Below are 23,786 nucleotides of genomic sequence, written 5' to 3' on the forward strand. Positions count from 1 at the left end.
AAATAAACGTGTTTATTGCCCAACCAATACTACACTGTAATGACAGCTGAATATTAAATATATACTTTATATAAATGCAGTGTGAGGCAGTTCTGTATACTACATGCAGTACATACTGGTAGTACTGTGTGTAGTACAGAGTACAGCCGGATATACTGGTAGTACTACATACAGTACATACAGTACATACCTGTATGTACTGTATGTACTGTATGTACTGTATGTACACAGACCCCCCCCCCTCCTCCTCTTGCATCATCATCATAACACGGAAGCAGCAGCCGGACGGATATCGGGGTGACACCAGCAGAGCAGCAGGCTGCAGACAGACAGACAGGGCGGGAGGTGAGACAGGCCAGCAGACAGACAGACAGACAGACAGGTGCACCGTTAGCAGCTCGTCATGGCGCTGATCCCGTCGCAGGTGCTCCGGGTCGCCATCCTGCTGTCCTACTTCTCCATCCTCTGCCACTACCGAGCTCTGGACATGCCGGCGCACCAGACCTACGGAGGCAGCTGGAAGTTCCTCACCTTCATCGACCTGGTCAGACTCACACCTTCATTATACTATCATCAAGTTAACGGTCGGTGCACGGTGCACCGGGATGTGGTCGGTGTTCCGGTCCCGGTGCTTCATGAGTTCACCGTTAACCAGAGAGCAGCTCAAGTCGCTTTTAAAGCCTCCATCGTGGTTACCTGGTGACGTCACGGTGTTGTGGTGCAGAGTGACTTCCTGATACAATGTAGCAACGGTCTGTTATACCTAGCAACGGTCTGTTATACCTAGCAACGGTCTGTTATATTTAGCAACGGTCTGTTATACCTAGCAACGGTCTGTTATATGTAGCACCGTCTGTTATACCTAGCAACGGTCTATTATACAATGTAGCAACGGTCTGTTATACCTAGCAACGGTCTGTTATACCTAGCAACGGTCTGTTATATGTAGCACCGTCTGTTATACCTAGCAACGGTCTATTATACGTAGCAACGGTCTGTTATACCTAGCAACGGTCTGTTATACGTAGCAACGGTCTGTTATACGTAGCAACGGTCTGTTATACCTAGCAACGGTCTGTTATACGTAGCAACGGTCTGTTATACGTAGCAACGGTCTGTTATACCTAGCAACGGTCTGTTATATGTAGCACCGTCTGTTATACCTAGCAACGGTCTATTATACGTAGCAACGGTCTGTTATACCTAGCAACGGTCTGTTATACGTAGCAACGGTCTGTTATACGTAGCAACGGTCTGTTATACGTAGCAACGGTCTGTTATACCTAGCACCGTCTGTTATACCTGGCAACGGTCTGTTATACGGTCTTGTATACGTAGCAACGGTCTGTTATACATAGCAACGGTCTGTTATACGGTCTGTTATACGTAGCAACGGTCTGTTATACATAGCAACGGTCTGTTATACGGTCTGTTATACCTAGCAACGGTCTGTTATACGTAGCAACGGTCTGTTATACGTAGCACCGTCTGTTATACCTGGCAACGGTCTGTTATACGGTCTTGTATACGTAGCAACGGTCTGTTATACATAGCAACGGTCTGTTATACGGTCTGTTATACGTAGCAACGGTCTGTTATACATAGCAACGGTCTGTTATACGTAGCAACGGTCTGTTATACGGTCTGTTATACGTAGCACCGTCTGTTATACCTAGCAACGGTCTATTATACGTAGCAACGGTCTGTTATACGTAGCAACGGTCTGTTATACATAGCAACGGTCTGTTATACGTAGCATTGGTCTATTATACGTAGCAACGGTCTGTTATACCTAGCAACGGTCTGTTATACGTAGCATTGGTCTATTATACGTAGCAACGGTCTGTTATACCTAGCAACGGTCTGCTATACGTAGCATTGGTCTATTATACGTAGCAACGGTCTGTTATACGTAGCAACGGTCTGTTATATCTAGCAACGGTCTGTTATACCTAGCAACGGTCTGTTATACGTAGCAACGGTCTGTTATACGTAGCAACGGTCTGTTATACGTAGCAACGGTCTGTTATATCTAGCAACGGTCTGTTATAAAGAAATTACAGACCGCAGAATGCCGTGATTGACCAGTCAGAATCAGGTATTTAACACAGCTGTGTAATAAAGTTAATCGTAAGATGTTTGGTCGTCTTAAAGCGTCTTATTCAGCGTTCGGTTGCACTTAGCTCCTCCCTCTCATGTCACTTCTGGTTGCAAAAAAACAAGATGGCGACGACACCGATGCTGAACTGGAGGCTTCAAAACTGAAGTCCACAAACCGATGAGCGTCGTCACGGTGACCACGTCCACTTCTTATAGACAGTCTATGACTGTTAGTCAAGATAACTTCATCAGGATTAACACATTAATCCTCAGATTGCTTTCAATGAACCAAATGATCTGTATGAGAATAAAAAGTATTATTTGATCATTTTAAATGAACATGATTCAGGATGAAACCAACCGATCAGATATCAACAGAAAGATCAGCAACAAGCTCTTTATATCGGTTCTTTATTATCCTTGTAAAAGCGTCTGTATGAATCAGAACACACTGAGCCTCGTAAAGTAAAGACTTTGAACTGTAATGACCAGAGAAAACTGGAAGAAGACTCACAGTCGGCCCAAACAATGAACACATACATGCGTTCAGAGAGGAGCAGCTCTATTAGAGACTGATTCAATTAGACATTCATCCACTAACATAGCATGTCAGCTTCAGCAGTAACCGCTCACAGCCAGTTAAAGCAACTAGAACAAGATAACCATTGTCGACACGCAGCAGAAGGTCAGCTTCTCTTCTAATGGTTTAAATCAACGTACGCTTTTTATTTCTGTTTATTACATCAGTCATTTATTCTTTATTCTTGGAGTTGTTGTCACGATACTCCAATTTCTAACTTCGAAACAATAACTACAAAAATATAAAATAAATATGTACTGTTGCTCAGTACATATTTATTGTTTTGGTAGTGTGGTTTTATTTTATTCATGTTTTATTTATTTAGAATATTTTAATAATAATAAATAATTAAAAGCTCGTTGCTCTTTGAAAGGGTGCATTATTATGCTATATTATATAATATCAGTGGCATAAAATGGTCTTAAAATGACAATAATATTGTTTATCGCAATTATTTTCTGGGACAATATATCGTCCAACAGAAGTAGTTATGGTGACGGGCCGAGGAGCGACGCTTTCAAACGCTCTGTGAGGCGTTCAGAGGGTTAAAAACACAACGTCGTTTCTGTCATCTGGTTTTGTTTTCCTGTTTTTTCACAGGACATCGGCTGTAAAGTGTAAATGAAAACAAAACAATTATACTTACAATTATAATTATGTATCTAATGAAATATTGATTGATAATAGGCCTGAAAGGATATTAAACATGATGCTAGTGTTGGTAGCCGTGGTTACGTTGAGGCCTGTTTAAAGGTGAAGAACGTACCTGTGAGTGTGTTTGAGTGAGAAACAGCTGTGTCATATTTTCCACATTAGACCTCCACCTCCTGGTTAACTGTGCTGTTAACCGCTGCAACATCTGGATCTAAATCATACTGTGTGTGTGTGTGTGTGTGTGTGTGTGTGTGTGTGTGTGTGTAGCCCTGCAGATACACTAACACTGAAACACAGACATGATAGCTATGAGATCCATTTCATTTGATTGTGATTGATTGTGTGTTCAGCTCAGAGCCTCACCGCTAGCTGAGTTCTCATAGAAACCCATTCTTTATGTAGCGGGCGAGCTAATTTAGGTATCAGACTAACATTTGCGCTGACGCCCACACACCCTTAAGATAAAATCATTCACACACATCAAGTAGGGCACCAGCTAAACACGCACATATAACTGGAGGTGAATCAGCGTCTGATAGCTTTAAAGCATAAATGCGTCCAGCCGTCCAGCCGTCCAGCCGTCCAGCCGTCCAGCCGTCCACACACCCAGCCGTCCACACACCCAGCGGGGGACACCTGATCCTCCCAACGGGAGAAGAGAGGAGAGGAGGAGAGACATCCTCTCCTCCTCATCTCTCTCTGGAGAAGAAGGTCAGATCCATCATCGTGAACATATCGATGGGAGTGTTTCATTACACGGAGAGAAGGAGGGTAAAAACACAGAGCTGCTTTCCGTCTCTCTCCACAGTTCATTTACAGAAACAGCTCCGTCTCAATATGAGCCTTTCAGATTCATGATGTGAGGGAACTACTTATTAGGGGTGTGTGTTTCTATAATCATGTACAGTTTAATCTAAATACAGTGGTTTTCATTTATTCCCCTGAGGCCGGGACGTCCAACATCTAACATGTAGGAGAAAAACAGAGTTTAAGATCTGATTATGGAAATCTACATTCCTGCACATTAACATTATCAAACACCTTAAACATGTTTAACTACAATCATCATCAGCAGCAATAAGAAGAAGAGATACTTGATGGTCATCTCTGAGTTATTAACGTTCCTCAGTGACCTCACATCCCACGCCGTTCAGACGTTCAGATAATAACCGGTGACGTATTCTGAATTCTTTTCCGTTTTATCCAGATATGATCGCTGTTCCATCGCGTCCAGATATTTAACAGCAGCAGCGGCGGCGGGGAGCTGCCCATGAAACGAGTGGAACTGTCAAGGTTGTGTTTTCAATAAGTGAAGTCAAGTACAGGATATGTTTGGCTTTCAAGCGGTTTAAGTTTGAGAACACTGTTGCTAGGTGACGACGGGCAACACAATGGAAACGGCTTTGCTCCGTTTTAAAGACGGAAAGTGATTTTGTGTTTAATAGATTTCAGTATTAAATTCAGTAAAAAGAGTCAAACCCCCCAAAAAACTGAATGTTCTTTTATTTAAATTAAAATCTTCTATTGAGGTTTCAAAAAAAGCTTTGAATGTCTGTCGTCATATTTTCTGACGTTGTGTTATCGTGGTTATATAAATGTAATTTATGGTGCTGTTAGACCGCCTCGTTAGTACAGGTGCGTGTCTCTCTTTGTGTGCAGCGAGCCGGAGAACAAACAGTTTATTGACCTCAGAGAAAATGTTGTTTTTCAAAAGGCTAAACGCCGACAAATAACTGTTGACTTTTAGACTTAACAACGCTCCAGTTATTGGAGATATTTGAATGACTCGAGTCAGAAACAATCCGACGCAGCTGCTGGAATCTAATTCTACAAATAGTAATAATACTACTAACATTAGTGTGTATCTGATCTTTATCTGACGCTGTGCACAAATACCAGCTTTAAACACATGAATTCAGATGTCAGTGTTATGAACGAAGCTTTGAACTATTCAGTACAAAGAATGATTAAAGCATTTTAAACAATCTTACTTCCATCAGGGCTCTGCAATTTAAAAAAAGAAAGCTTTGTAACTTCTATGTCGAAGCAACAACATTAGTGAAGGCAAACAAATTCACCCTCAAAGACGTGTGACGGAAGATGAAATGATGCACACGGCTTTATGACTCCAGTTCATGATCGCACATTAACAATAAAAGAAGGATTCGGTTTATGGAGTCAAATGTGAGAAAAGAAAAGGAGTTCCAGGTGAGATCAGTGAAAGGCTGAGCTGTTATACAAACACAGTACCGGTACACGTGGCCGTGCACGGTTTGGCTGTGTGCGGTGAATAAACAGTCCATTGGTCGTATTTACGTAACAAACTGGTTCTTCCATGCTCGTCTCAGAGTGTGTCTCCAGCGTGTTTTCCTCCTGAGGACGTTGTTGACGTGACGTCGGGTTAATGTGTGAGATTACTGCTGAAGTGGAGGAAGGACAGGCGGGTTATCAGAGAAGTGGACGCATCACATAATGCAGTGATAGCAGTGCAGTTTTTGCCTTAATGTGTGGTTCCTCTCTCTGATCAGCTCGTCTTCCCTCTCTTCTACCTCTCTGAAGTGTTTGAAGACGTGTCTCTGACCTCCCCCCCCCCCGTCTCTCTCTGCAGGTGATCCAGGCGGTGTTCTTCGGACTGTGCGTCCTGATCGACGTGTCCAGTCTGCTGACTAAGGGAGGCGACAGCAGGGAGCAGGAGCGCCAGCTGAGGAAGCTGATTGGCCTGAGGGACTGGATGATGGCGGTGCTGGCCTTCCCCGTCGGAGCGGTGAGCGGATGGATGTGTGCAGCCAAACACACACACACACACACACACACACAGTAGCCCGGGGAAGGATCGGATCGGATCGGCTGGCAGGAATCAAAGGCTTCAGTTTATGCATCTGCAGCAGCAGCTCTCTCTCTCTCGCTCTCTCTCTCTCTCTCTCTTACTACCTCTCTCTCAAAAAGCATTTGTGAAATCAGCATGTGGTCGTCCCAAAGTGTCAACAGAGCTACATTTACACTTGGCTAGTAAAAAAATAGCCACATGAAACAGTCTGGACATCACAGAGGAATCCTCGTCTTCCTCTCCGTATCAGTGACCGGACCTTCAGGTCTCGGTACGACAAGAGAACCAGAGGTCAGCAACCTGCGTCTCTTCAGCTCCTCTCCAGCAGCTCCCTGTGGATGTTTAGAAATGGAAATGAATAACTGTTTTTTTGTTTACATTTTCATTTTATTGATCATTGTTGTAGGTCTAGGGTACGACGGTACGACGGTACGACGGAGTATTGGGGCCACATTGAGGAAAAAAAAAAAATCTGAGATTTCAAGAATAAAGTCAGAATATTATGAGAATAAAGTCATAGATTTATGAGAAAAAAAGTTGGACGTTTTTCTCGTAAAGTTTCCATTGGGGAAATCACAGATTTGTTTTCCCTAAATGTTGCACTAATACTTTTTTAGATTTTGTTTTTGCCTAAAACGTCTCTTCTGATAGTAAAGGTCGCCGACCGCTGGACTAGAGAATCAGGTCTTTATTTAGATGCTTGTCTGTCACATGAGTTCAGTTAACCAGAGGCTCTCTCTCAAACACACATCACGTTTGCTCAACGGCAACAGTAAACTATTCAGCTGAGTTATATAAAAAGACTTCCTGTCAGCAGACGCCGTTTAACGAATGTGGGAGAGAGAACGAGAGCGAGAGTAGAAGTGATGACAGTTGAAGGTGTTTTTTCTGTTCAGACATTTAAATAGTGCTCCTACATTGTGAGGCGTTAACTCTTGTGGGCGTGTTGTAACACGTTAAACTGTAACAGCGTGATGGTTGTTGGGGTTTATCTGACCTCAATTAATGATCAACTATTGTACGTATGTATGTTAAAAACAAATGCAATCCAAAGTTAATCTACAACAAATTAAAAAATCAGTTTATAAAACTCACCTACAGGTCTGTTTAGCAGCTGTTGAGGAGCTTTCAATGATAAATTGCTAAATCATTTCTGGGTGTTAGGACTTATTCCTGCAGCTCTCTATGCGCTGCTGTTGACAACATGGGAGGTTCATACACTGTATATAGACGCAACTCAAGCGCTATCCTCGTCCTTTGTGCCGTAAATGAAGCCTTCATTTACCCAAGAGATCGCCACCCGGTGACAGACAGAACTGCAGAGTGGAAGCGAGGCTGATAGGGAACCAGTCTACACCCTGATGGTGTCACTATTCTACAGACAGCCTCATCGTGCAATCAGCATCTACTCCATAATGAGAAGTTAAGAAACTAACTGTGACTAGAACAGAGGAAACAGTGTGGAGTCGTCCTCTGTTGCTTCAGACAGCCAGACTGTGACCTCCGTCTGATCCTCAGGCTGTTTCTCACAACGCTGGCACACACACACACACACACACACACACACACAATCACACACACACACACACACACACACACACACACACACACACACACAATCACACACACACACACACACACACTTTCTCAGTTGGCAGGCTGCCCTGTAGCTGCCGCACGGAGGAACTTGTACGGCTGTCTGACCACAACCATATCCAGGTTTATGCACACACACACACACACACACACACACACACACACACACTAACCACACACAGTCAATAACTAACTGCCCTAAACAACCACACACATACACACACACACACACACACACACTTATAGAAGCAGTCAGCTGGCATGGTGCCGTTTGTGTGTGTGTGACACAGAGTTCAGTTTACAGACGGTACAATAGACGTGATTATCAGCACAGCTAATGTCTGGAACCCTAGCCTCACTGATATGGAAACAGTGTGTGTGTGTGTGCGTGTCCATGTGTGTGTGTAGCGCTCCGGTACATGCACGGGAGTGTATGTGCATACATTACACGTATATATGTGCATGCATGTCCATGTCATTGTGTGTACGGCGCTGTGGAAACTAGAGGGTGTGTGTGTGTGTGTGTGTGTGTGTGTGTGTGTGTGTGTGTGTGTGTGTGTGTGTGTGTGTGTGTGTGTGTGTGTGTGTGTGTGTGTGTGTGTGTGTGTGTGTGTGTGTGTGTGTGTGTGTGTGTGTGTGTGTGTGTGTGTGTGTGTGTGTGTGTTTCCTGAAAGCAGAGAACATGCCGGTCAGGGTACAATAGGGGGGGGGGGGGGGTTCAACTGGAACCCAGATGACAGTCAGGTAATTCCACTCCCGTCCTGCAGAACATGGTCTGGCCCGGGTCCAGCCGGTCTGCTGGAGATACATTAGACCGAGGGGGGGGGGGGTTGTTAGCGTACGGTGCGTTCAGGACACAACCATCCTGTTATCATCATGCTTCTCTCACCACTGAACCGCCGCGGTGTGGAGGAGAGGAGTCGGATCAGAACACGGTATCATTTACCGTCCTGAATAAAACACTGACCGCTGAACAGGCTTCATCAGGGAACGTTCTAGTTCCTCCGACTCTACGGAGGAACAGTTCTACTCTTTGACTTCTTATTAGAGACGGGTTAATGATTTCTAAACAGATGTTTTAACACCAGAATGGATCTATCTGCTTCATGTGAGTCTATGTGGAGGTAGAAGGAAGTTACCGCTTTTATTGTGGTAGTCTGAGTAACGTGACGTCATATCTTTTATTGTGGTAGTCTGAGTAACGTGACGTCATATCTTTTATTGTGGTAGTCTGAGTAACGTGACGTCATATCTTTTATTGTGGTAGTCTGAGTAACGTGACGTCATATCTTTTATTGTGGTAGTCTGAGTAAGGTGACGTCATATCCTTTCCGTATCCGTCAACCAAAACAAACCTCAGAGAGTCTAAAACGTTGGAGGGTCGTCGTGGATACGACCTGCACCCTCCCATGTTAAATCCAGCGTGGTAAACACTACACATCCAGTAAAGGATGGAAACACTTTGGGTTTCACACATTGACAGGAAAAGCAGAGCTAGACAGAGCAGAGATAAAGCTGCACGCTAACTTCTAAAAAAAAAAGGCCGAAATGTGTCCGAAAATAAGTTCGAACAAAAGGCTGAAATAATGCCAAAGTATGTCTGAAATATGGCCCAACAAATGTCTAAAAAAAGGTCGATATATGTCTGAATAAAAGTCTGAAAAAAGGCCAGCTAGAGACCTTAGAGAACCTTGGAGGAGTTAGAGGAGGTGTGATGTAGTGAGGAGAGGAGAGGAGGATGCTTAGCCTCTGATATGTGCTGGATGATGACGGCTGTTTGCTAACCTTTGTGTTTCCTCTCTAGTTCGTGGTGTTCACCTTCTGGAGCCTCTACCTGTACGACAGAGAGCTGGTCTACCCCAGACTACTGGACAACTTCATCCCTCAGTGGCTCAACCACGGCATGGTGAGTCCTCTCGTCTCTACTGATGTTAATCCACTTTAATTTAACCTCGCTGACGCTGCATCGATGCTGCTGATGTCAGGATGATGACTCAGATAAATGATCAGAAGAATTATATAAAAATTATCAAATAACAGTCGATATATCAGTTCTGCAGAACCAGACCTGCTCCACACCTGCAGCTCATTACCAGCAGTTAAATGACTTCCAGCTGGACTTTGGAGCAGCTGTGAACACTCCCAGGTCGGGATAATGTTTCACCTGTTCAGGTGAACAACCAGAGCAGCTTTAACCGCGCTGAGTGGACGTTTTTAAAGACTTCACTGAAGCTTCCTCGTCTTTTATTGCCTTAGTTTTTATTTATTTTTCCCCTTTTTTCGAGGTTGTTTTCATATATGCAATTTACAGTTCGTAATTACAATAGTTTATAAACCAATTTTTTATACCAAACCAAATTAAGAAAAGAGAAAGATAATAATAATAATAATAATAATAATAATGATAATAAAATAATAGAATAATTAAAAAAACACAAAAAAAAACAAATGAATAATATGAATACAAAGAAAAGAAAGTAAAAATAATAAATTAAATAAACAAATAAGTTAATAGAACAAAAACAAAATATATACATATATTATTATTATTGCCTTAGTTTTTAAAGACTTAATCTTTGGATTTCATATTATTTCTATCTCTTGTGCTCTTTATTCTACTGACCTTTATGTATTTTAACATTTTATTGTTTATTGTTGTTTTTAGTTTTGCAAAATTCTGTTTTGTTTGTTTTAGTCTGCTGTTTTAATCTTGGGCTGTGTGATTGTATGACAGTTGAATGGAGTTGATGTTTAGTAATGTAATTAAACAAATGCAGTAATTATAATAAATTTTTTTTTTGGCATAATTAGGATTGATAAAATGATATTGGTTAAAATAGTTTTCTTTACCGGGTTGCCAGCATCTGAAGCTCCTTTTCTACTGGACTGAAAACATCCACCAACATCTGTTATGTCTTCAGCATTCATTCCTGAATTCCTAATGCAGTACCTGTGAGGGTTTCTGGATCAATATCTGTCATTGATTTGTGTTGTTAATTGATTTACAATAATAAATATATACATACATTTACATAAAGCAGCATATTAGTCCACTCCCATGTTGATAAGAGGATTAAATACTGGACTAATCTCCCTTTAAAGGGTCTGTTAGTAAGAATCCTAAATGTGTTGTTAACAGCTTCACCTGTGTCCGTTAAGTCAACTAAAGTCAGCGTCCTGTTGCTGGCGCTTGTGTTCGCTCTACATAGACATGAAGGAGCATCACTCAACACAGTGAGGAGACACACGTCAGCTAAAAGCACAATATCACTCTATATTCCAGCTGCTTGGCAGTAATGTTAGCTGACCAGACCAAGGTGAATACAGTCAGCTGATCGCTGCCTTTGATTCGCCGTCTACGAGGAAGTGGGTTTAATCTAATGTCCGACACGCTGTAGCTCTCCACGCCGACCGACTGATAACGCCGTCAGCTGTGTGTTTAAATCAGACGCTGAGATCATCAGGAAATGTTCCAGCACTTTGTCTGTAAATATGCAAAACGTCCTCGTGAAGCGAGGAGGGGCGGCGGCGTTGAGGGGAGGGGCGGCGGCGTTGAGGGGAGGGGCGGCGGCGTTGAGGGGAGGGATGGTGTCGTGAAAGGAGGGGCGGCGGCGTTGAGGGGAGGGGAGAGGGCATTGAGGGGAGGGGCGGTGGCGTGCGTTCAGATCATTCCCACAACACTGATTTAAGTGAAACAGACAGAGACTGTGTGTGTGTGTGTGTGTGTGTGTGTGTGTGTGTGTGTGTGTGTCTCTTCTCATACTCCAGAAGATGATGTAATATCTGAGTGGTTGCTATGGCGGCGTTGCCAAGGACCAAAACAACCACCAACGGCTTTGTGTGTGTGTGTGTATATATATATGAGACACAGAAAACGTGAGGAAGTGTGCGTGAGTGTGTTTTTGAGACATTGTGTGTGTGAGTTCAGCCTGGTTGTAAATATTTAGCGGTATTCATGGTATCACTGTTGTTTGTCTATACCGGCTGCCACGGCAACCGTGTGGCCATTCCCATAGAGAGAGAGAGAGAGAGAGAGAGAGAGAGAGAGAGAGAGAGAGAGAGAGAGAGAGAGAGAGAGAGAGAGAGAGAGAGAGAGAGAGAGAGAGAGAGAGAGAGAGAGAGAGAGAGAGAGAGAGAGAGAGAGAAGAGAGAGAGAGAGAGAGAGAGAGAGAGAGAGAGAGAGAGAGAGAGAGAGAGAGAGATGTTATTGATCTGTTATCATTTATAATCCTGATATTTAATGTCTTCTCTCTGTGGAGGTGAAGAACTTGTGTAGTTGTGTTGTGATGACGGTAACGTTGGTAACGTTGACCTTCATGTCAGGAAGAAACTCACAGTTTTTCCTGCAGAGATGAATTTTTGTGATAAAAAATGATAAGAATGTAGAATAAAAACATGAACATCAACTTAAATACGACGTCTTTGACTTCCAGCAGTCGACTCCCCCCCTCATGCACCGTCCCTGTATGTTTCCCACATGCAGCTGGCGCTGGATGAACCAGCCGAGCTGCGTTGTTCCAACTGGGCCTGAACGCTCCGCTGTGAGTGCTGACGGTTAACGAGACGGGCGCCGGTCTGATGGGCACCTGTAGCTCGCAGCGGCATGACAGCTCCCTAAAAGTGAAGCCAAAACATCTGGATCTCTCCCTGGTAGCTGGCTGCTCGTTTAGGCGCCGCTTGATTTGATACACAGCCGCATTTTAAACGTCAATATTGCAGCCAGTTATGTTCATTTAATTGTGGGAAATCGGGATTGTGATTAATAATCAATTAATTGTGGAACCCTACGAGAGAGAGCAAAGACAGACGACAGCTAGTTGACAGACTGCGACCAATATACGAGCAAGAGGGTCAAAAATCAAGGCGCTTTGTTATGACAAAGTAGTATGTCCCAATTGTCCCTAGTTTTTGTAAAACAGCGCCCCCGCTGGCGCATCAGTAACAGTTCAGGCGGAGAGTGGTACTGCAGCCCGGGAGACGACGAGAGGCTTCCAAAACAAAAACCCACAAATGGATAATCGACTCAACTCACGGCTCGTATTAAAACACGGTCGTTCTTTAACTATCGGCACTAATAAAACGGGGTATCGTACCGTTTTTAACGCCGGGGGTGTCGCGATTCCTTTCTAGTATCGGTATACCGTGCAACACTAGCAGGGAGGAGGTCAGGACTTTCACCAGGAGACCAGCGTTCATGTCCCGTGTGACACCAGAAGTCAACTTTGATTTATTTTTCACGTAACACACTGCTTTAGTAACGCTACTTTAGTAGTTTCTTTTCCTAAACCTAACTAAGTAGTTCTATTACATAAACCTAAGGAAGTTGTTTCCTGTGAAGACGGAAGTTTATTTTGAAAAGACTGTATGCATGTAACGGGTGGAAATGGACACGTGTTGCTGGACATTCGTAGGAAAACAAATGGAAACGAAAAGGTGGAATAACTTTTCCGTAGGATATCATATGAACCGTTTGAAGATACGTTGCTGAAAGCGGCGCGTCGAAAAGCGAAGTTCAGCTCTGTTCTCAGAACGGTCCCGTTTTTCATCCCTCTGTTTGCAGGCCTGAGAGGGTCGGTCTAGTCAATAAAGCTGGTTTGAAGTTCAGCGTTAGTGCTTTGCTCAAGTGATGGAGGAGAGAATGATTGTGATTCTCTGTCAGTCTGTTTGAGTTTGGTGTACAGTAGAAGTCTTTCAGGTCACATCCTCAGCTTCTGAAATCCGTCCCAGAGTGAATCTATTTCCATCGTTTTCAGTTGTTTGTTGGACTCTGTGAAGACGTTTGACCCCCGTGACCCCCGCCCTTGGCCGTGTGACCCCACCCACCCCCAGCTGTGTGTCTCTGCGTGAAATGGTTTGTCCCGTTTTTAGCCTACAGACCGCAGGATCGAACCACCGAAGAGGGGGGATTTTCCACAGAGGCAGAAAGCTGGCTGCTCCAACAAAACCGCAAACCTCGAGGGGGGGGGGGGGGGGAGACAGAGACAGAGAGAGAGAGAGAGAGAGAGAGAGAGAGAGAGAGGACAACAAAGAGAGAGACCTAGAAACTAAAATAGAGAGAGAGGGACAGCGAGTATAAAGAGAGTATTATTTACGAGCCGCGAGTCCTCTCAACAGAGACTAAACTTAAACACGACCGAGACGCTGGAATTCCACTGAGGAACTCTGGGTAAAAAGTGCAGCGTCAGGACAGTGTGTGTGTGTGTGTGTGTGTGTGTGTGTGTGTGTGTGTGTGGAGTATAATGATGGGAGGGAAACCTAGTATTTAAGACCCCAGGAGAGAGAGAGAGAGAGAGAGAGAGAGAGATGTTGTTAGTTTGCACATAGTTGGCATCTTCAGTCTGACCTTCTTCATCCTCAGGACGGAAATCAGAGAAGCCGATTGGTTCAAAGTCGGTATACGAAGTACTCTGCTGTGTCAAATACACTTTAACATGTCATCTTTAAACGTGGTGACGGTGATGCTGAAATATATTCATATTCAGTGTCCCTTCAGATTTATAGTCTCCTTCTAAAACCAGAAACTTCAGCTACGCTCCAAATCTCAAACTTTACCTTTAGTACGTACTGCAGCTACTCCTACAAAGTACTGCAAGTACTCCTACAAAGTACTGCAGCTACTCCTACAAAGTACTGCAAGTACTCCTACAAAGTACTGCAGCTACTCCTACAAAGTACTGCAAGTACTCCTACAAAGTACTGCAGCTACTCCTACAAAGTACTGCAGCTACTCCTACAAAGTACTGCAAGTACTCCTACAAAGTACTGCAGCTACTCCTACAAAGTACTGCAGCTACTCCTACAAAGTACTGCAAGTACTCCTACAAAGTACTGCAGCTACTCCTACAAAGTACTGCAAGTACTCCTACAAAGTACTGCAGCTACTCCTACAAAGTACTGCAAGTACTCCTACAAAGTACTGCAGCTACTCCTACAAAGTACTGCAGCTACTCCTACAAAGTACTGCAAGTACTCCTACAAAGTACTGTTGCACATACTACTTTGTCATAGCATAGCACCTTGACCTTTGACCCTCTTGCTCGTATGTTCGTCTCAGTCTTCAGCTAGCTGTCTGTCTTTGCTCTCTCTCTCGTAGCGCTGCACAGTTAATTTAATATTTTTTGTATTTAGTATTTTATTGATTTTTGAACATTGTCACGTTTTGGTCCACAAATCAAGCTCCTATATGCAAAATAATATTAATCTAAAAAAATTATAAATGAATAAATAAAAAACATAAATCAATACATTTAAAAAAAATAATATCTACAAAATCCTAGTATACAACTAAAACGCAAAAAATAAAAATGAAGAAATAAATTAAAAAAGACAAATCAAATACATATATATAATCTGATTTACAAGCATCCAATCAGTTTTCAGACATCACATAGAGTGTGTGTGATGGTGTGTGCTTTACTTCACGGTCTGTCCACATGAGAAATGTATTCAAAGCAGTCTCCCCACTTCGCCACTGATTTCTCCGTCCTGTCCTTCATATGAGAAACATCATCATCACCTTCTAACCATCAATGTGGGAATAATGAACAGATGGAGGAAGAATCCCAGTTGTTGTTGTTCTCGCCGTGATGTAACACACACACACACACACACACACACACACACACACACACACACACACACACACTGATGTACAGCTGTGTTCCTCAGAGTGCATGTGAGGTAAAAGGTCTGAACTGTGCTGAGATGTTAACAGCAGCCTGGTGAGAGTCTGTAGTTTGTGTGTGAGTGCCTCCTGGTGGACACACAGAGTAGTTCATGTGAAGGCTTAGAGTGTATTTACAGATCTATTCTTCTCTCTCCGTCTCTCTCTCTCTCTCTCTCTCTCTCTCTCTCTCTCAGCACACCACCGTTCTTCCCTTCATCATCATCGAGATGCGGACCACCCGCCATCGGTACCCCAGCAGGTCGTGGGGTGTGGCCGCCGTGTGCTGCTTTGGCGTGGGATACATCCTCTGGTACCTGCTGCTTCCTGTTTCCACCACACACACATCCAGTTCATGGTTAAAGGGACCGTTCTCAGTGTGGTTGTATGAGTTGTACTACAGTGTATTCCTCCAGTAGATGGAGTTCTGAGTAAAGTAATGTCCTGCTGTGGACGCTGGCAGCAGCTAAACACATTTTAGACACCTAAAAGAATCAATATCAGTTTAAGTTTACACTTTATTTAGAGTATTCTCACCCCTTCACCTCGCTGTCAGACAGACTATCTGACTATCTACGCTCTCTTCAAAGCCACCAGACTCCATTAAAGAAAACAGTGATGTAACCTCTAAATCCAGAATCTAATCCTGAGTTTAAAACACTTTAGTCTTTACTACTAACCCTGATGAAACATGTCCTCTGATGATGCGTGTCTCCTGTGTCCCGGGTCTCCGTCCAGGACGTGTTGGGTGCACCAGGTGACGGGTGTTTGGGTCTACCCGGTGCTGGAGCGCATCACGCCGCTGGCTCGGGTCGTCTTCTTCAGCGTGATGACGGCGGTGATCTGTGTTTTCTACACGCTCGGAGAAATCCTCAACAGCTACATCTGGGACGCAATACCAACTACAGGTACACAATATATACTACAGGTACACAATATATACTACAGGTACACAATATATACTACAGGTACACAATATATACTACAGGTACACAATATATACTACAGGTACACAGAGTACACACAGGAGAAATCCTCAACAGCTACATCTGGGACGCAATACCAACTACAGGTACACACAATATATACTACAGGTACACAATACCAACTACAGGTACACAATATATACTACAGGTACACAATATATACTACAGGTACACACAGTATACTACAGGTACACAAAGAAACCTGTTATATTAAAATGTAATTGTAAATCTGATGATAGGAGATGTTGAGCGTATCGTCCAGCTCTACTAACGGTCTAACGGTGTCGTCCTCTCTCATTCTGAAGAGCTCAGAATCCACCAAAACATCTGGAACAGACAGCGGCGGCAGATTTCACTCTGCTGTTAGAACATATCTATTATATATTATATCATGTTCTCAGATCTGGTGGTCTGAAACGGGATGAAAAGCAGAAACAGATGAAACATCTGCAGACCAGATAGACTTCCTGTTTCACCTCAGAAAGACTTCCTGTTTTACCTCAGAAAGACTTCCTGTTTTACCTCAGAAAGACTTCCTGTTTCACCTCAGAAAGACTTCCAGTTTTACCTCAGAAAGACTTCCTGTTTTACCTCAGAAAGACTTCCTGTTTCACCTCAGAAAGACTTCCTGTTTCACCTCAGAAAGACTTCCTGTTTTACCTCAGAAAGACTTCCTGTTTTACCTCAGAAAGACTTCCAGTTTTATCCAAGAAATACTTCCAGTTTTATCCAAGAAATACTTCCTGTTTTACCTCAGAAAGACTTCTTGTTTTACCCCAGAAAGACATCCTGTTTCACCTCAGAAAGACTTCCTGTTTTACCTCAGAAAGTCTTCCAGTTTTATCCCTGAAAGACTTCCTGTTTTACCTCAGAAAGACTTCCAGTTTTACCCCAGAAAGACGTCCTGTTTCACCTCAGAAAGACTTCCAGTTTTACCTCAGAAAGACTTCCTGTTTTACCTCAGAAAGACTTCCTGTTTTACCCCAGAAAGACTTCCTGTTTCACCTCAGAAAGTCTTCCAGTTTTATCCCAGAAAGACTTCCTGTTTCACCCCAGAAAGACTTCCTGTTTTACCTCAGAAACACTTCCTGTTTTACCTCAGAAAGACTTCCTGTTTTACCCCAGAAAGACTTCCTGTTTTACCTCAGAAACACTTCCTGTTTTACCTCAGAAACACTTCCTGTTTTACCTCCACAGTCTGCTGACCTCTCTCTCTCTCTTTCTCTCCTCTTTGTCTCTTTCTCTCAGAAAAGGTCAAAGGTGAGTGACCTCCTCTGGACGGGGGGGGGTTGAAGTCGACCTTGGTGGGACAGAAGAGGACAAGTCGCCCCCCCCCCCCCCCGACCCACCAGGACAGCACAAGAACAGAAAACAGCCGACCTCTCCGGACCGCTCACCTTTGGACTATATACAGTATATATATATATACACCCAATAACAATACCAATAACAATAAGATAGGAACATCATCAGCTAATGTAAATACGGAGGAGAAGATGACGAACGCCGGCGAATCAGAACTCATCTTTTGTTTTTTAATTTATTTGTTTTTCAGTGGCAGAAACTAAGAAACCGTCTAACGCACAAACATCTACTCATCTACTCATAACAACATCAATAACGTGTTGATCATCATTATTATTATTCATCTTATGAGTCACACCACATGTATGGAAGAAACTAGATGTTGGTTCAAAATCAATAAAGCTTCAGTGGAACATGTTTCCTGTCCAGTCTGGATCCCGACCGATCGAGTCCCTGGCGGGTTTCGATTGGACGAGACGGGACGCTGCAGCACCTGGTGAAGAGTCTCAGGTAAGACAAGCAAACTCACCTTTGGTGATAGATATACACTTAACAGACATGTATTCATTAAAGAACACCTCTAGGTGACCTGCATCTGGGAACACCTCAGACCTCAGAGCTCAGAGCTCAGACCTCAGAGCTCAGAGCTCAGAGCTCAGAGCTCAGACCTCAGAGCTCAGAGCTCAGACCTCAGAGCTCAGAGCTCAGAGCTCAGACCTCAGAGCTCAGACCTCAGAGCTCAGAGCTCAGACCTCAGAGCTCAGACCTCAGAGCTCAGAGCTCAGACCTCAGAGCTCAGAGCTCAGACCTCAGAGCTCAGACCTCAGAGCTCAGACCTCAGAGCTCAGAGCTCAGAGCTCAGACCTCAGACCTCAGACCTCAGAGCTCAGAGCTCAGACCTCAGACCTCAGACCTCAGACCTCAGAGCTGCTCCTGCAGGAGTCTGTGCTTTATTTTATTTTATTTAGTTTACTTTCATTAAAACTCCTTTTCTACTTATGTTTTCATTATGAAGCCACCTGTGAGGTTTGTTTCTCTGGGTCTATACCTCTGTATTATGTGGTTGTGAACTGTTCTCAGCTGAAATCTGGTGAATCGGTACCGACACAGAGTTCATGTTTCATAGATAGATAGATGGAAGGAAGGAAGGAAGGAACAAAATGGGATGAGGAAGACTGGGTAAGGAAGGAAAAAAGATGAAGGACGGAGAGAGGGAAGAAGTAAAAGTATAATAATATAAAATAGTATAAAATAATATAAACACAAGATGGACCACTGGATGATGGAAAGGAAGTAGTAGAAAAACAGTTCAAATAAAAAAAAAGGAATCAAGGAATCGAGAGAAATTGTGAAACAAAAACAACCTGATAGGATTGAACCGCTGAGAAAAAGGTGTCGAAAGAGAGGAAATAAAAAGGAGTAAAGGAAAAGAAGAAATAGGAGGGAGAGGGAAGATGTAAAAGAAAAACAATATGAAGGAAATAAGGAGGAAGGAACGATGAATAAAGAAGGGCAGGAGGAAACGGGGGAGGAAGGAAGGAAGGAAGGAAGGACGTTGTCGGCCACTAAAAGAAGGAAGTAGAGAAAAGAGAACTGAAACTAAAGAGAGAGAGAATGTGTTTCTTCTTCTCCAGGTAATAAACAGGAACAGATCATAAAATGTAATGTAGAGAAATCTATCCATAGAATACATAATATAAAGAATATTAGAATACACTATAAACATACAGACTACTACAACTAGCATAACAACATCTAGATTATAAACCTAGAATAACCCACATTATATTATATTATATATACAAAGCAATGTTTAGTTCTTTAATAATATATAATAATAATAATAATAACTGAGGTAGTGAAGTCTCTCCGAGCGGTGAACAGGGAGAGGACATGTCTTTTTATAATTTCACCAACGCAGCCTGACTGCTTTTAACCAGCTCTCCGTCGCCATGGAAACCCCAAACTTCAAACACAGTTCAGTAGATGAACTGAGCTGAACAGCACTCACACATTAATAATCACATGAATCACATGAATCTCTCTAGTGGAGGACTGGTAGCTGCTTCTCTGTCTGAACACAGCAGAGCAGAATAACATGGAGACCGGTGTTGTCCAGGTGTTGTCCAGGTGTGAACGCAAACAGCAATGCAAAGACAGGAAGTGAGTGTTTGATTGGTCCCCCAGCGCTGAGCAGACGGGTGGAGCAACACTAACACCACCTCAGTTTCCTTTTTCTTTAAAGGTTAAACCACAAAACACATCATCACTTCCTGTCAACACAAACCACACTGAAATAATACATAATAACAATATGAATGTTCCTGCATCTTCTACACAACATGACGTCTCACATTACACCAGCTGTGTGTGTGTGTGTGTGTGTGTGTCCTCTGACTGTCAGCTAGGAGACGAGAGTTTGACACAACAACACAGTTCATTAGCGGTTAGCAGCTAACTGTGTGTGTGTGTCGTCTCTTCATTAACACGTCAACTCCTCCGCTCTGAGGTGACGCATTAAAACATGCAGGAATATTCTGCTCTGCATTAATTAGCATAAATTTATATGTTAACGAGCCGAGAGGAGCCGACAGGAGCTGAGAGGAGCTGGACCGCTGAACGAGCTTCAGTCACAATAAAACACCACTTTTATATCTGTGATGATAATATATAAATATATATATATATATTATCCTATATATATCTATATAGGATAATATATATCTATATCTGATGATAATATCTGTGATTGAAGCGTCCTCAGGACACGAGGAGGAGGAGGAGACAGTGTTCATGTGATCCGTCTTGGTGAAGACGTTTCTATGTGATGAACTCGTGTTTATTTCGCCGGGCTGATGAATGTTCATGTTTTTCTGTATAAAAGAGGAAGTACAGAAGATAAAGTATAACATGTGTTAAAGGAAGTTAAAGTGATATGATGAAACATTATAGAAACGGAAGGAAGGAAGAGGGGAAGATGTGTTTATGATGGGAGAATGAAAGAACAAAAGAAGGTCAAATGAAGCTACTGAACCACTGAGGTAGGAAAGGAAACAGGAAAGAGGGAAGGATACAAGATGAAAGAAGGAAGGAGGGTGGGAGAGGGGAAGTAAAGTAAGAAACTGAAAGGTGAGATAGTAAAACAGGAAGAAGGAAGGACAAAACCAGAAAGGGAGGAGTGGGGGGTGAAGAAAAACTGAAGGAAAGAAGGAAGGAAGGAAAGGGGATGAGAAATGAAGGAAGACTGGGGGAAGCAAGGAAATAAGATGAAGGAAGGAAGGAGGGAAGAAGTAAAAGCATACTAAACATAAGATGGACAACTGGATGATGGAAAGAAAGAAGAACAGAAGAATAAACTAGTAGTGGTAGAAAACAGGTCAAATAAAGAAGGAATATAATAAAGAAAAGAGGAAGTAAAAAACAGGTAAAAAAAGGGAAGGAAGGAATCAACGAGAGAAACTGATACAAATAAACCACTGAGAAAAGAAAGGAAACCAAAAGAGGGTGAAGGAAGAGAAGAAACAGGAAGATGTAAAAGATAAACAATGAGAAGGAAATAAGGAGGAAGGATGAACAAAGAGGACGGAAGGAAGGAAGGAAGGAAGGATGTTGTTGGCCACTAAAAGAAGGAAGGAAGTGAAACTAAAGAGAGAGAGCGACAAAATGAGTTTAAAATCATTTCTTCGCTCTGCTGGAGAAACACCTGAAACACACACACAACTACACAATTAAACGCACACACACACAGTCCCTCAGCACACTCTGACACTCAGACACACACACACACACACACACACACAGTCCCTCAGCACACTCTGACACTCAGACACACACACACACACACACACACACACACAGTCCCTCAGCACACTCTGACACTCAGACACACACACACACACACACACAGTCCCTCAGCACACTCTGACACTCAGACACACACACACACACACACACACACACACAGTCCCTCAGCACACTCAGACACACACACACACACACACACACACACACAGTCCCTCAGCACACTCTGACACTCAGACACACACACACCTCCATCTGCAGATACTGTGAACACACACACACACACACCTCCATCTGCAGATACTGTGAACACACACACACACACACAGTGTGTCTGACAGGAAGTGAAACGACAGAAAGAGTGAGTTGTGTCAGCGAGCGTGTCTCTGTGTGTGTGCGTTTGTATGTGTGTGTATGTGTGTGTGTGTGTGTGTGTTATAGTTGAGGTCAGTCCTGTTGAGAAGCGCTGCTACACACACACACACACACTCACACACACACACTCTGGTTCTCAGTGATATAAAACAGGAAGTGGTTTTACATGTGATCAGTTATGAGCAATAAAATCCAACATGGCCGACGAGCAGACGGACTCGGAGCGTCCTGCTGAAGATTCAGACTCTCTAACGTTGATCTTTCAGTTTGAACTGCAGCTTCAGCAGCTCGTCTGGAAGACGGTTAAACTACAGACGACGTGACGGAGCTGTGGGTCATTAAGAGATGATGTTTAAGTCCAGAGGTCAGAAACCTGCATCTCTTCATCTCCTCTCTAGAAACCTGCATCTCTTCATCTCCTCTCTAGAAACCTGCATCTCTTCATCTCCTCTCCAGAAACCTGCATCTCTTCATCTCCTCTCTAGAAACCTGCATCTCTTCATCTCCTCTCTAGAAACCTGCATCTCTTCATCTCCTCTCTAGAAACCTGCATCTCTTCATCTCCTCTCTAGAAACCTGCATCTCTTCAGCTCCTCTCTAGAAACCTGCATCTCTTCATCTCCTCTCTAGAAACCTGCATCTCTTCATCTCCTCTCTAGAAACCTGCATCTCTTCATCTCCTCTCCAGAAACCTGCATCTCTTCAGCTCCTCTCCAGAAACCTGCATCTCTTCAGCTCCTCTCCAGAAACCTGCATCTCTTCATCTCCTCTCTAGAAACCTGCATCTCTTCATCTCCTCTCTAGAAACCTGCATCTCTTCATCTCCTCTCCAGAAACCTGCATCTCTTCATCTCCTCTCTAGAAACCTGCATCTCTTCATCTCCTCTCCAGAAACCTGCATCTCTTCAGCTCCTCTCCAGAAACCTGCATCTCTTCATCTCCTCTCCAGAAACCTGCATCTCTTCATCTCCTCTCTAGAAACCTGCATCTCTTCATCTCCTCTCTAGAAACCTGCATCTCTTCATCTCCTCTCTAGAAACCTGCATCTCTTCATCTCCTCTCTAGAAACCTGCATCTCTTCATCTCCTCTCTAGACACCTGCATCTCTTCAGCTCCTCTCTAGAAACCTGCATCTCTTCATCTCCTCTCTAGAAACCTGCATCTCTTCATCTCCTCTCTAGAAACCTGCATCTCTTCAGCTCCTCTCTAGAAACCTGCATCTCTTCATCTCCTCTCTAGAAACCTGCATCTCTTCATCTCCTCTCTAGAAACCTGCATCTCTTCATCTCCTCTCTAGAAACCTGCATCTCTTCAGCTCCTCTCTAGAAACCTGCATCTCTTCAGCTCCTCTCTAGAAACCTGCGTCTCTTCAGCTCCTCTCCAGCGGCTCTCTGTGGAGTTTAAACATGGAAATGAATAACTGTTCTTGTTTACATTTTCATTTTTATTGATCATTGTTGTAGGTCTATGGTACGACGGAGTATTAGAGCCACATTGAGGAAAAAAAATACATCTGAGATTTAGAGAATAAAGTCAGAATATTATAAAGTAGTCATTTTACGTGTTATTTAATTTTTTCTCGTAAAGTTCTGACTTTTTAATCTCGTAATTTTACGACTTTTTTTTCTCGTTTTGACTTTATTCTCGTAATTTTACGACTTTTTTTTCTCGTAAAGTTATGACTATTCTCGTAATTTTACGACTTTTTTTTCTCGTTAAGTTGACTTTATTCTTGTAATATTACGACTTTTTTTCTCGTAGTTATGACTTCATTTTCGTAATTTTACGACTTTTTTTTCTCGTTAAGTTGACTTTATTCTTGTAATATTACGACTTTTTTTCTCGTAGTTATGACTTTATTTTCGTAATTTTACGACTTTTTTTTCCATTGACTTTATT

General features: G+C 43.0%; 1 protein-coding gene across 5 annotated transcripts; it reads left to right on the top strand.

The window, feature by feature from the left end:
* Positions 1 to 350: 350 nt before the first annotated feature.
* On the top strand, positions 351 to 18,124 carry aig1 (androgen-induced 1 (H. sapiens)). 5 transcript variants are annotated; one of them, XM_074616693.1, is made up of 6 exons: positions 351 to 544; positions 5,943 to 6,098; positions 9,562 to 9,663; positions 15,618 to 15,733; positions 16,159 to 16,328; positions 17,655 to 18,124. In XM_074616693.1, the coding sequence occupies exons 1-6, from the start codon at positions 404 to 406 to the stop codon at positions 17,672 to 17,674; spliced, it is 705 nt and encodes a 234-aa protein (XP_074472794.1). In that variant the 5' UTR covers positions 351 to 403; the 3' UTR covers positions 17,675 to 18,124. The 5 variants fall into 5 exon arrangements, with proteins under 5 accessions (XP_074472794.1, XP_074472789.1, XP_074472791.1 ...); XM_074616688.1 differs by lacking the exon at positions 17,655 to 18,124 and adding an exon at positions 16,535 to 16,670 and having other exon boundaries at positions 16,159 to 16,428; XM_074616690.1 differs by lacking the exon at positions 17,655 to 18,124 and adding an exon at positions 16,535 to 16,642 and having other exon boundaries at positions 16,159 to 16,408.
* Positions 18,125 to 23,786: the final 5,662 nt, after the last annotated feature.

The sequence above is a fragment of the Sebastes fasciatus genome, chromosome 18 (assembly GCF_043250625.1).
Source record: "Sebastes fasciatus isolate fSebFas1 chromosome 18, fSebFas1.pri, whole genome shotgun sequence".
NCBI classification, from domain to species: domain Eukaryota; kingdom Metazoa; phylum Chordata; class Actinopteri; order Perciformes; family Sebastidae; genus Sebastes; species Sebastes fasciatus.

Excerpts from the sequence above, each read along its gene's own strand:
- aig1 (XM_074616688.1), top strand. The coding sequence starts at position 404 with ATGGCGCTGATCCCGTCGCAGGTGCTCCGGGTCGCCATCCTGCTGTCC. Across the intron at positions 545-5,942 it reads TCCTCACCTTCATCGACCTG|GTGATCCAGGCGGTGTTCTT; the intron begins GTCAGACTCACA and ends CTCTCTCTGCAG. Across the intron at positions 6,099-9,561 it reads TGGCCTTCCCCGTCGGAGCG|TTCGTGGTGTTCACCTTCTG; the intron begins GTGAGCGGATGG and ends TTTCCTCTCTAG.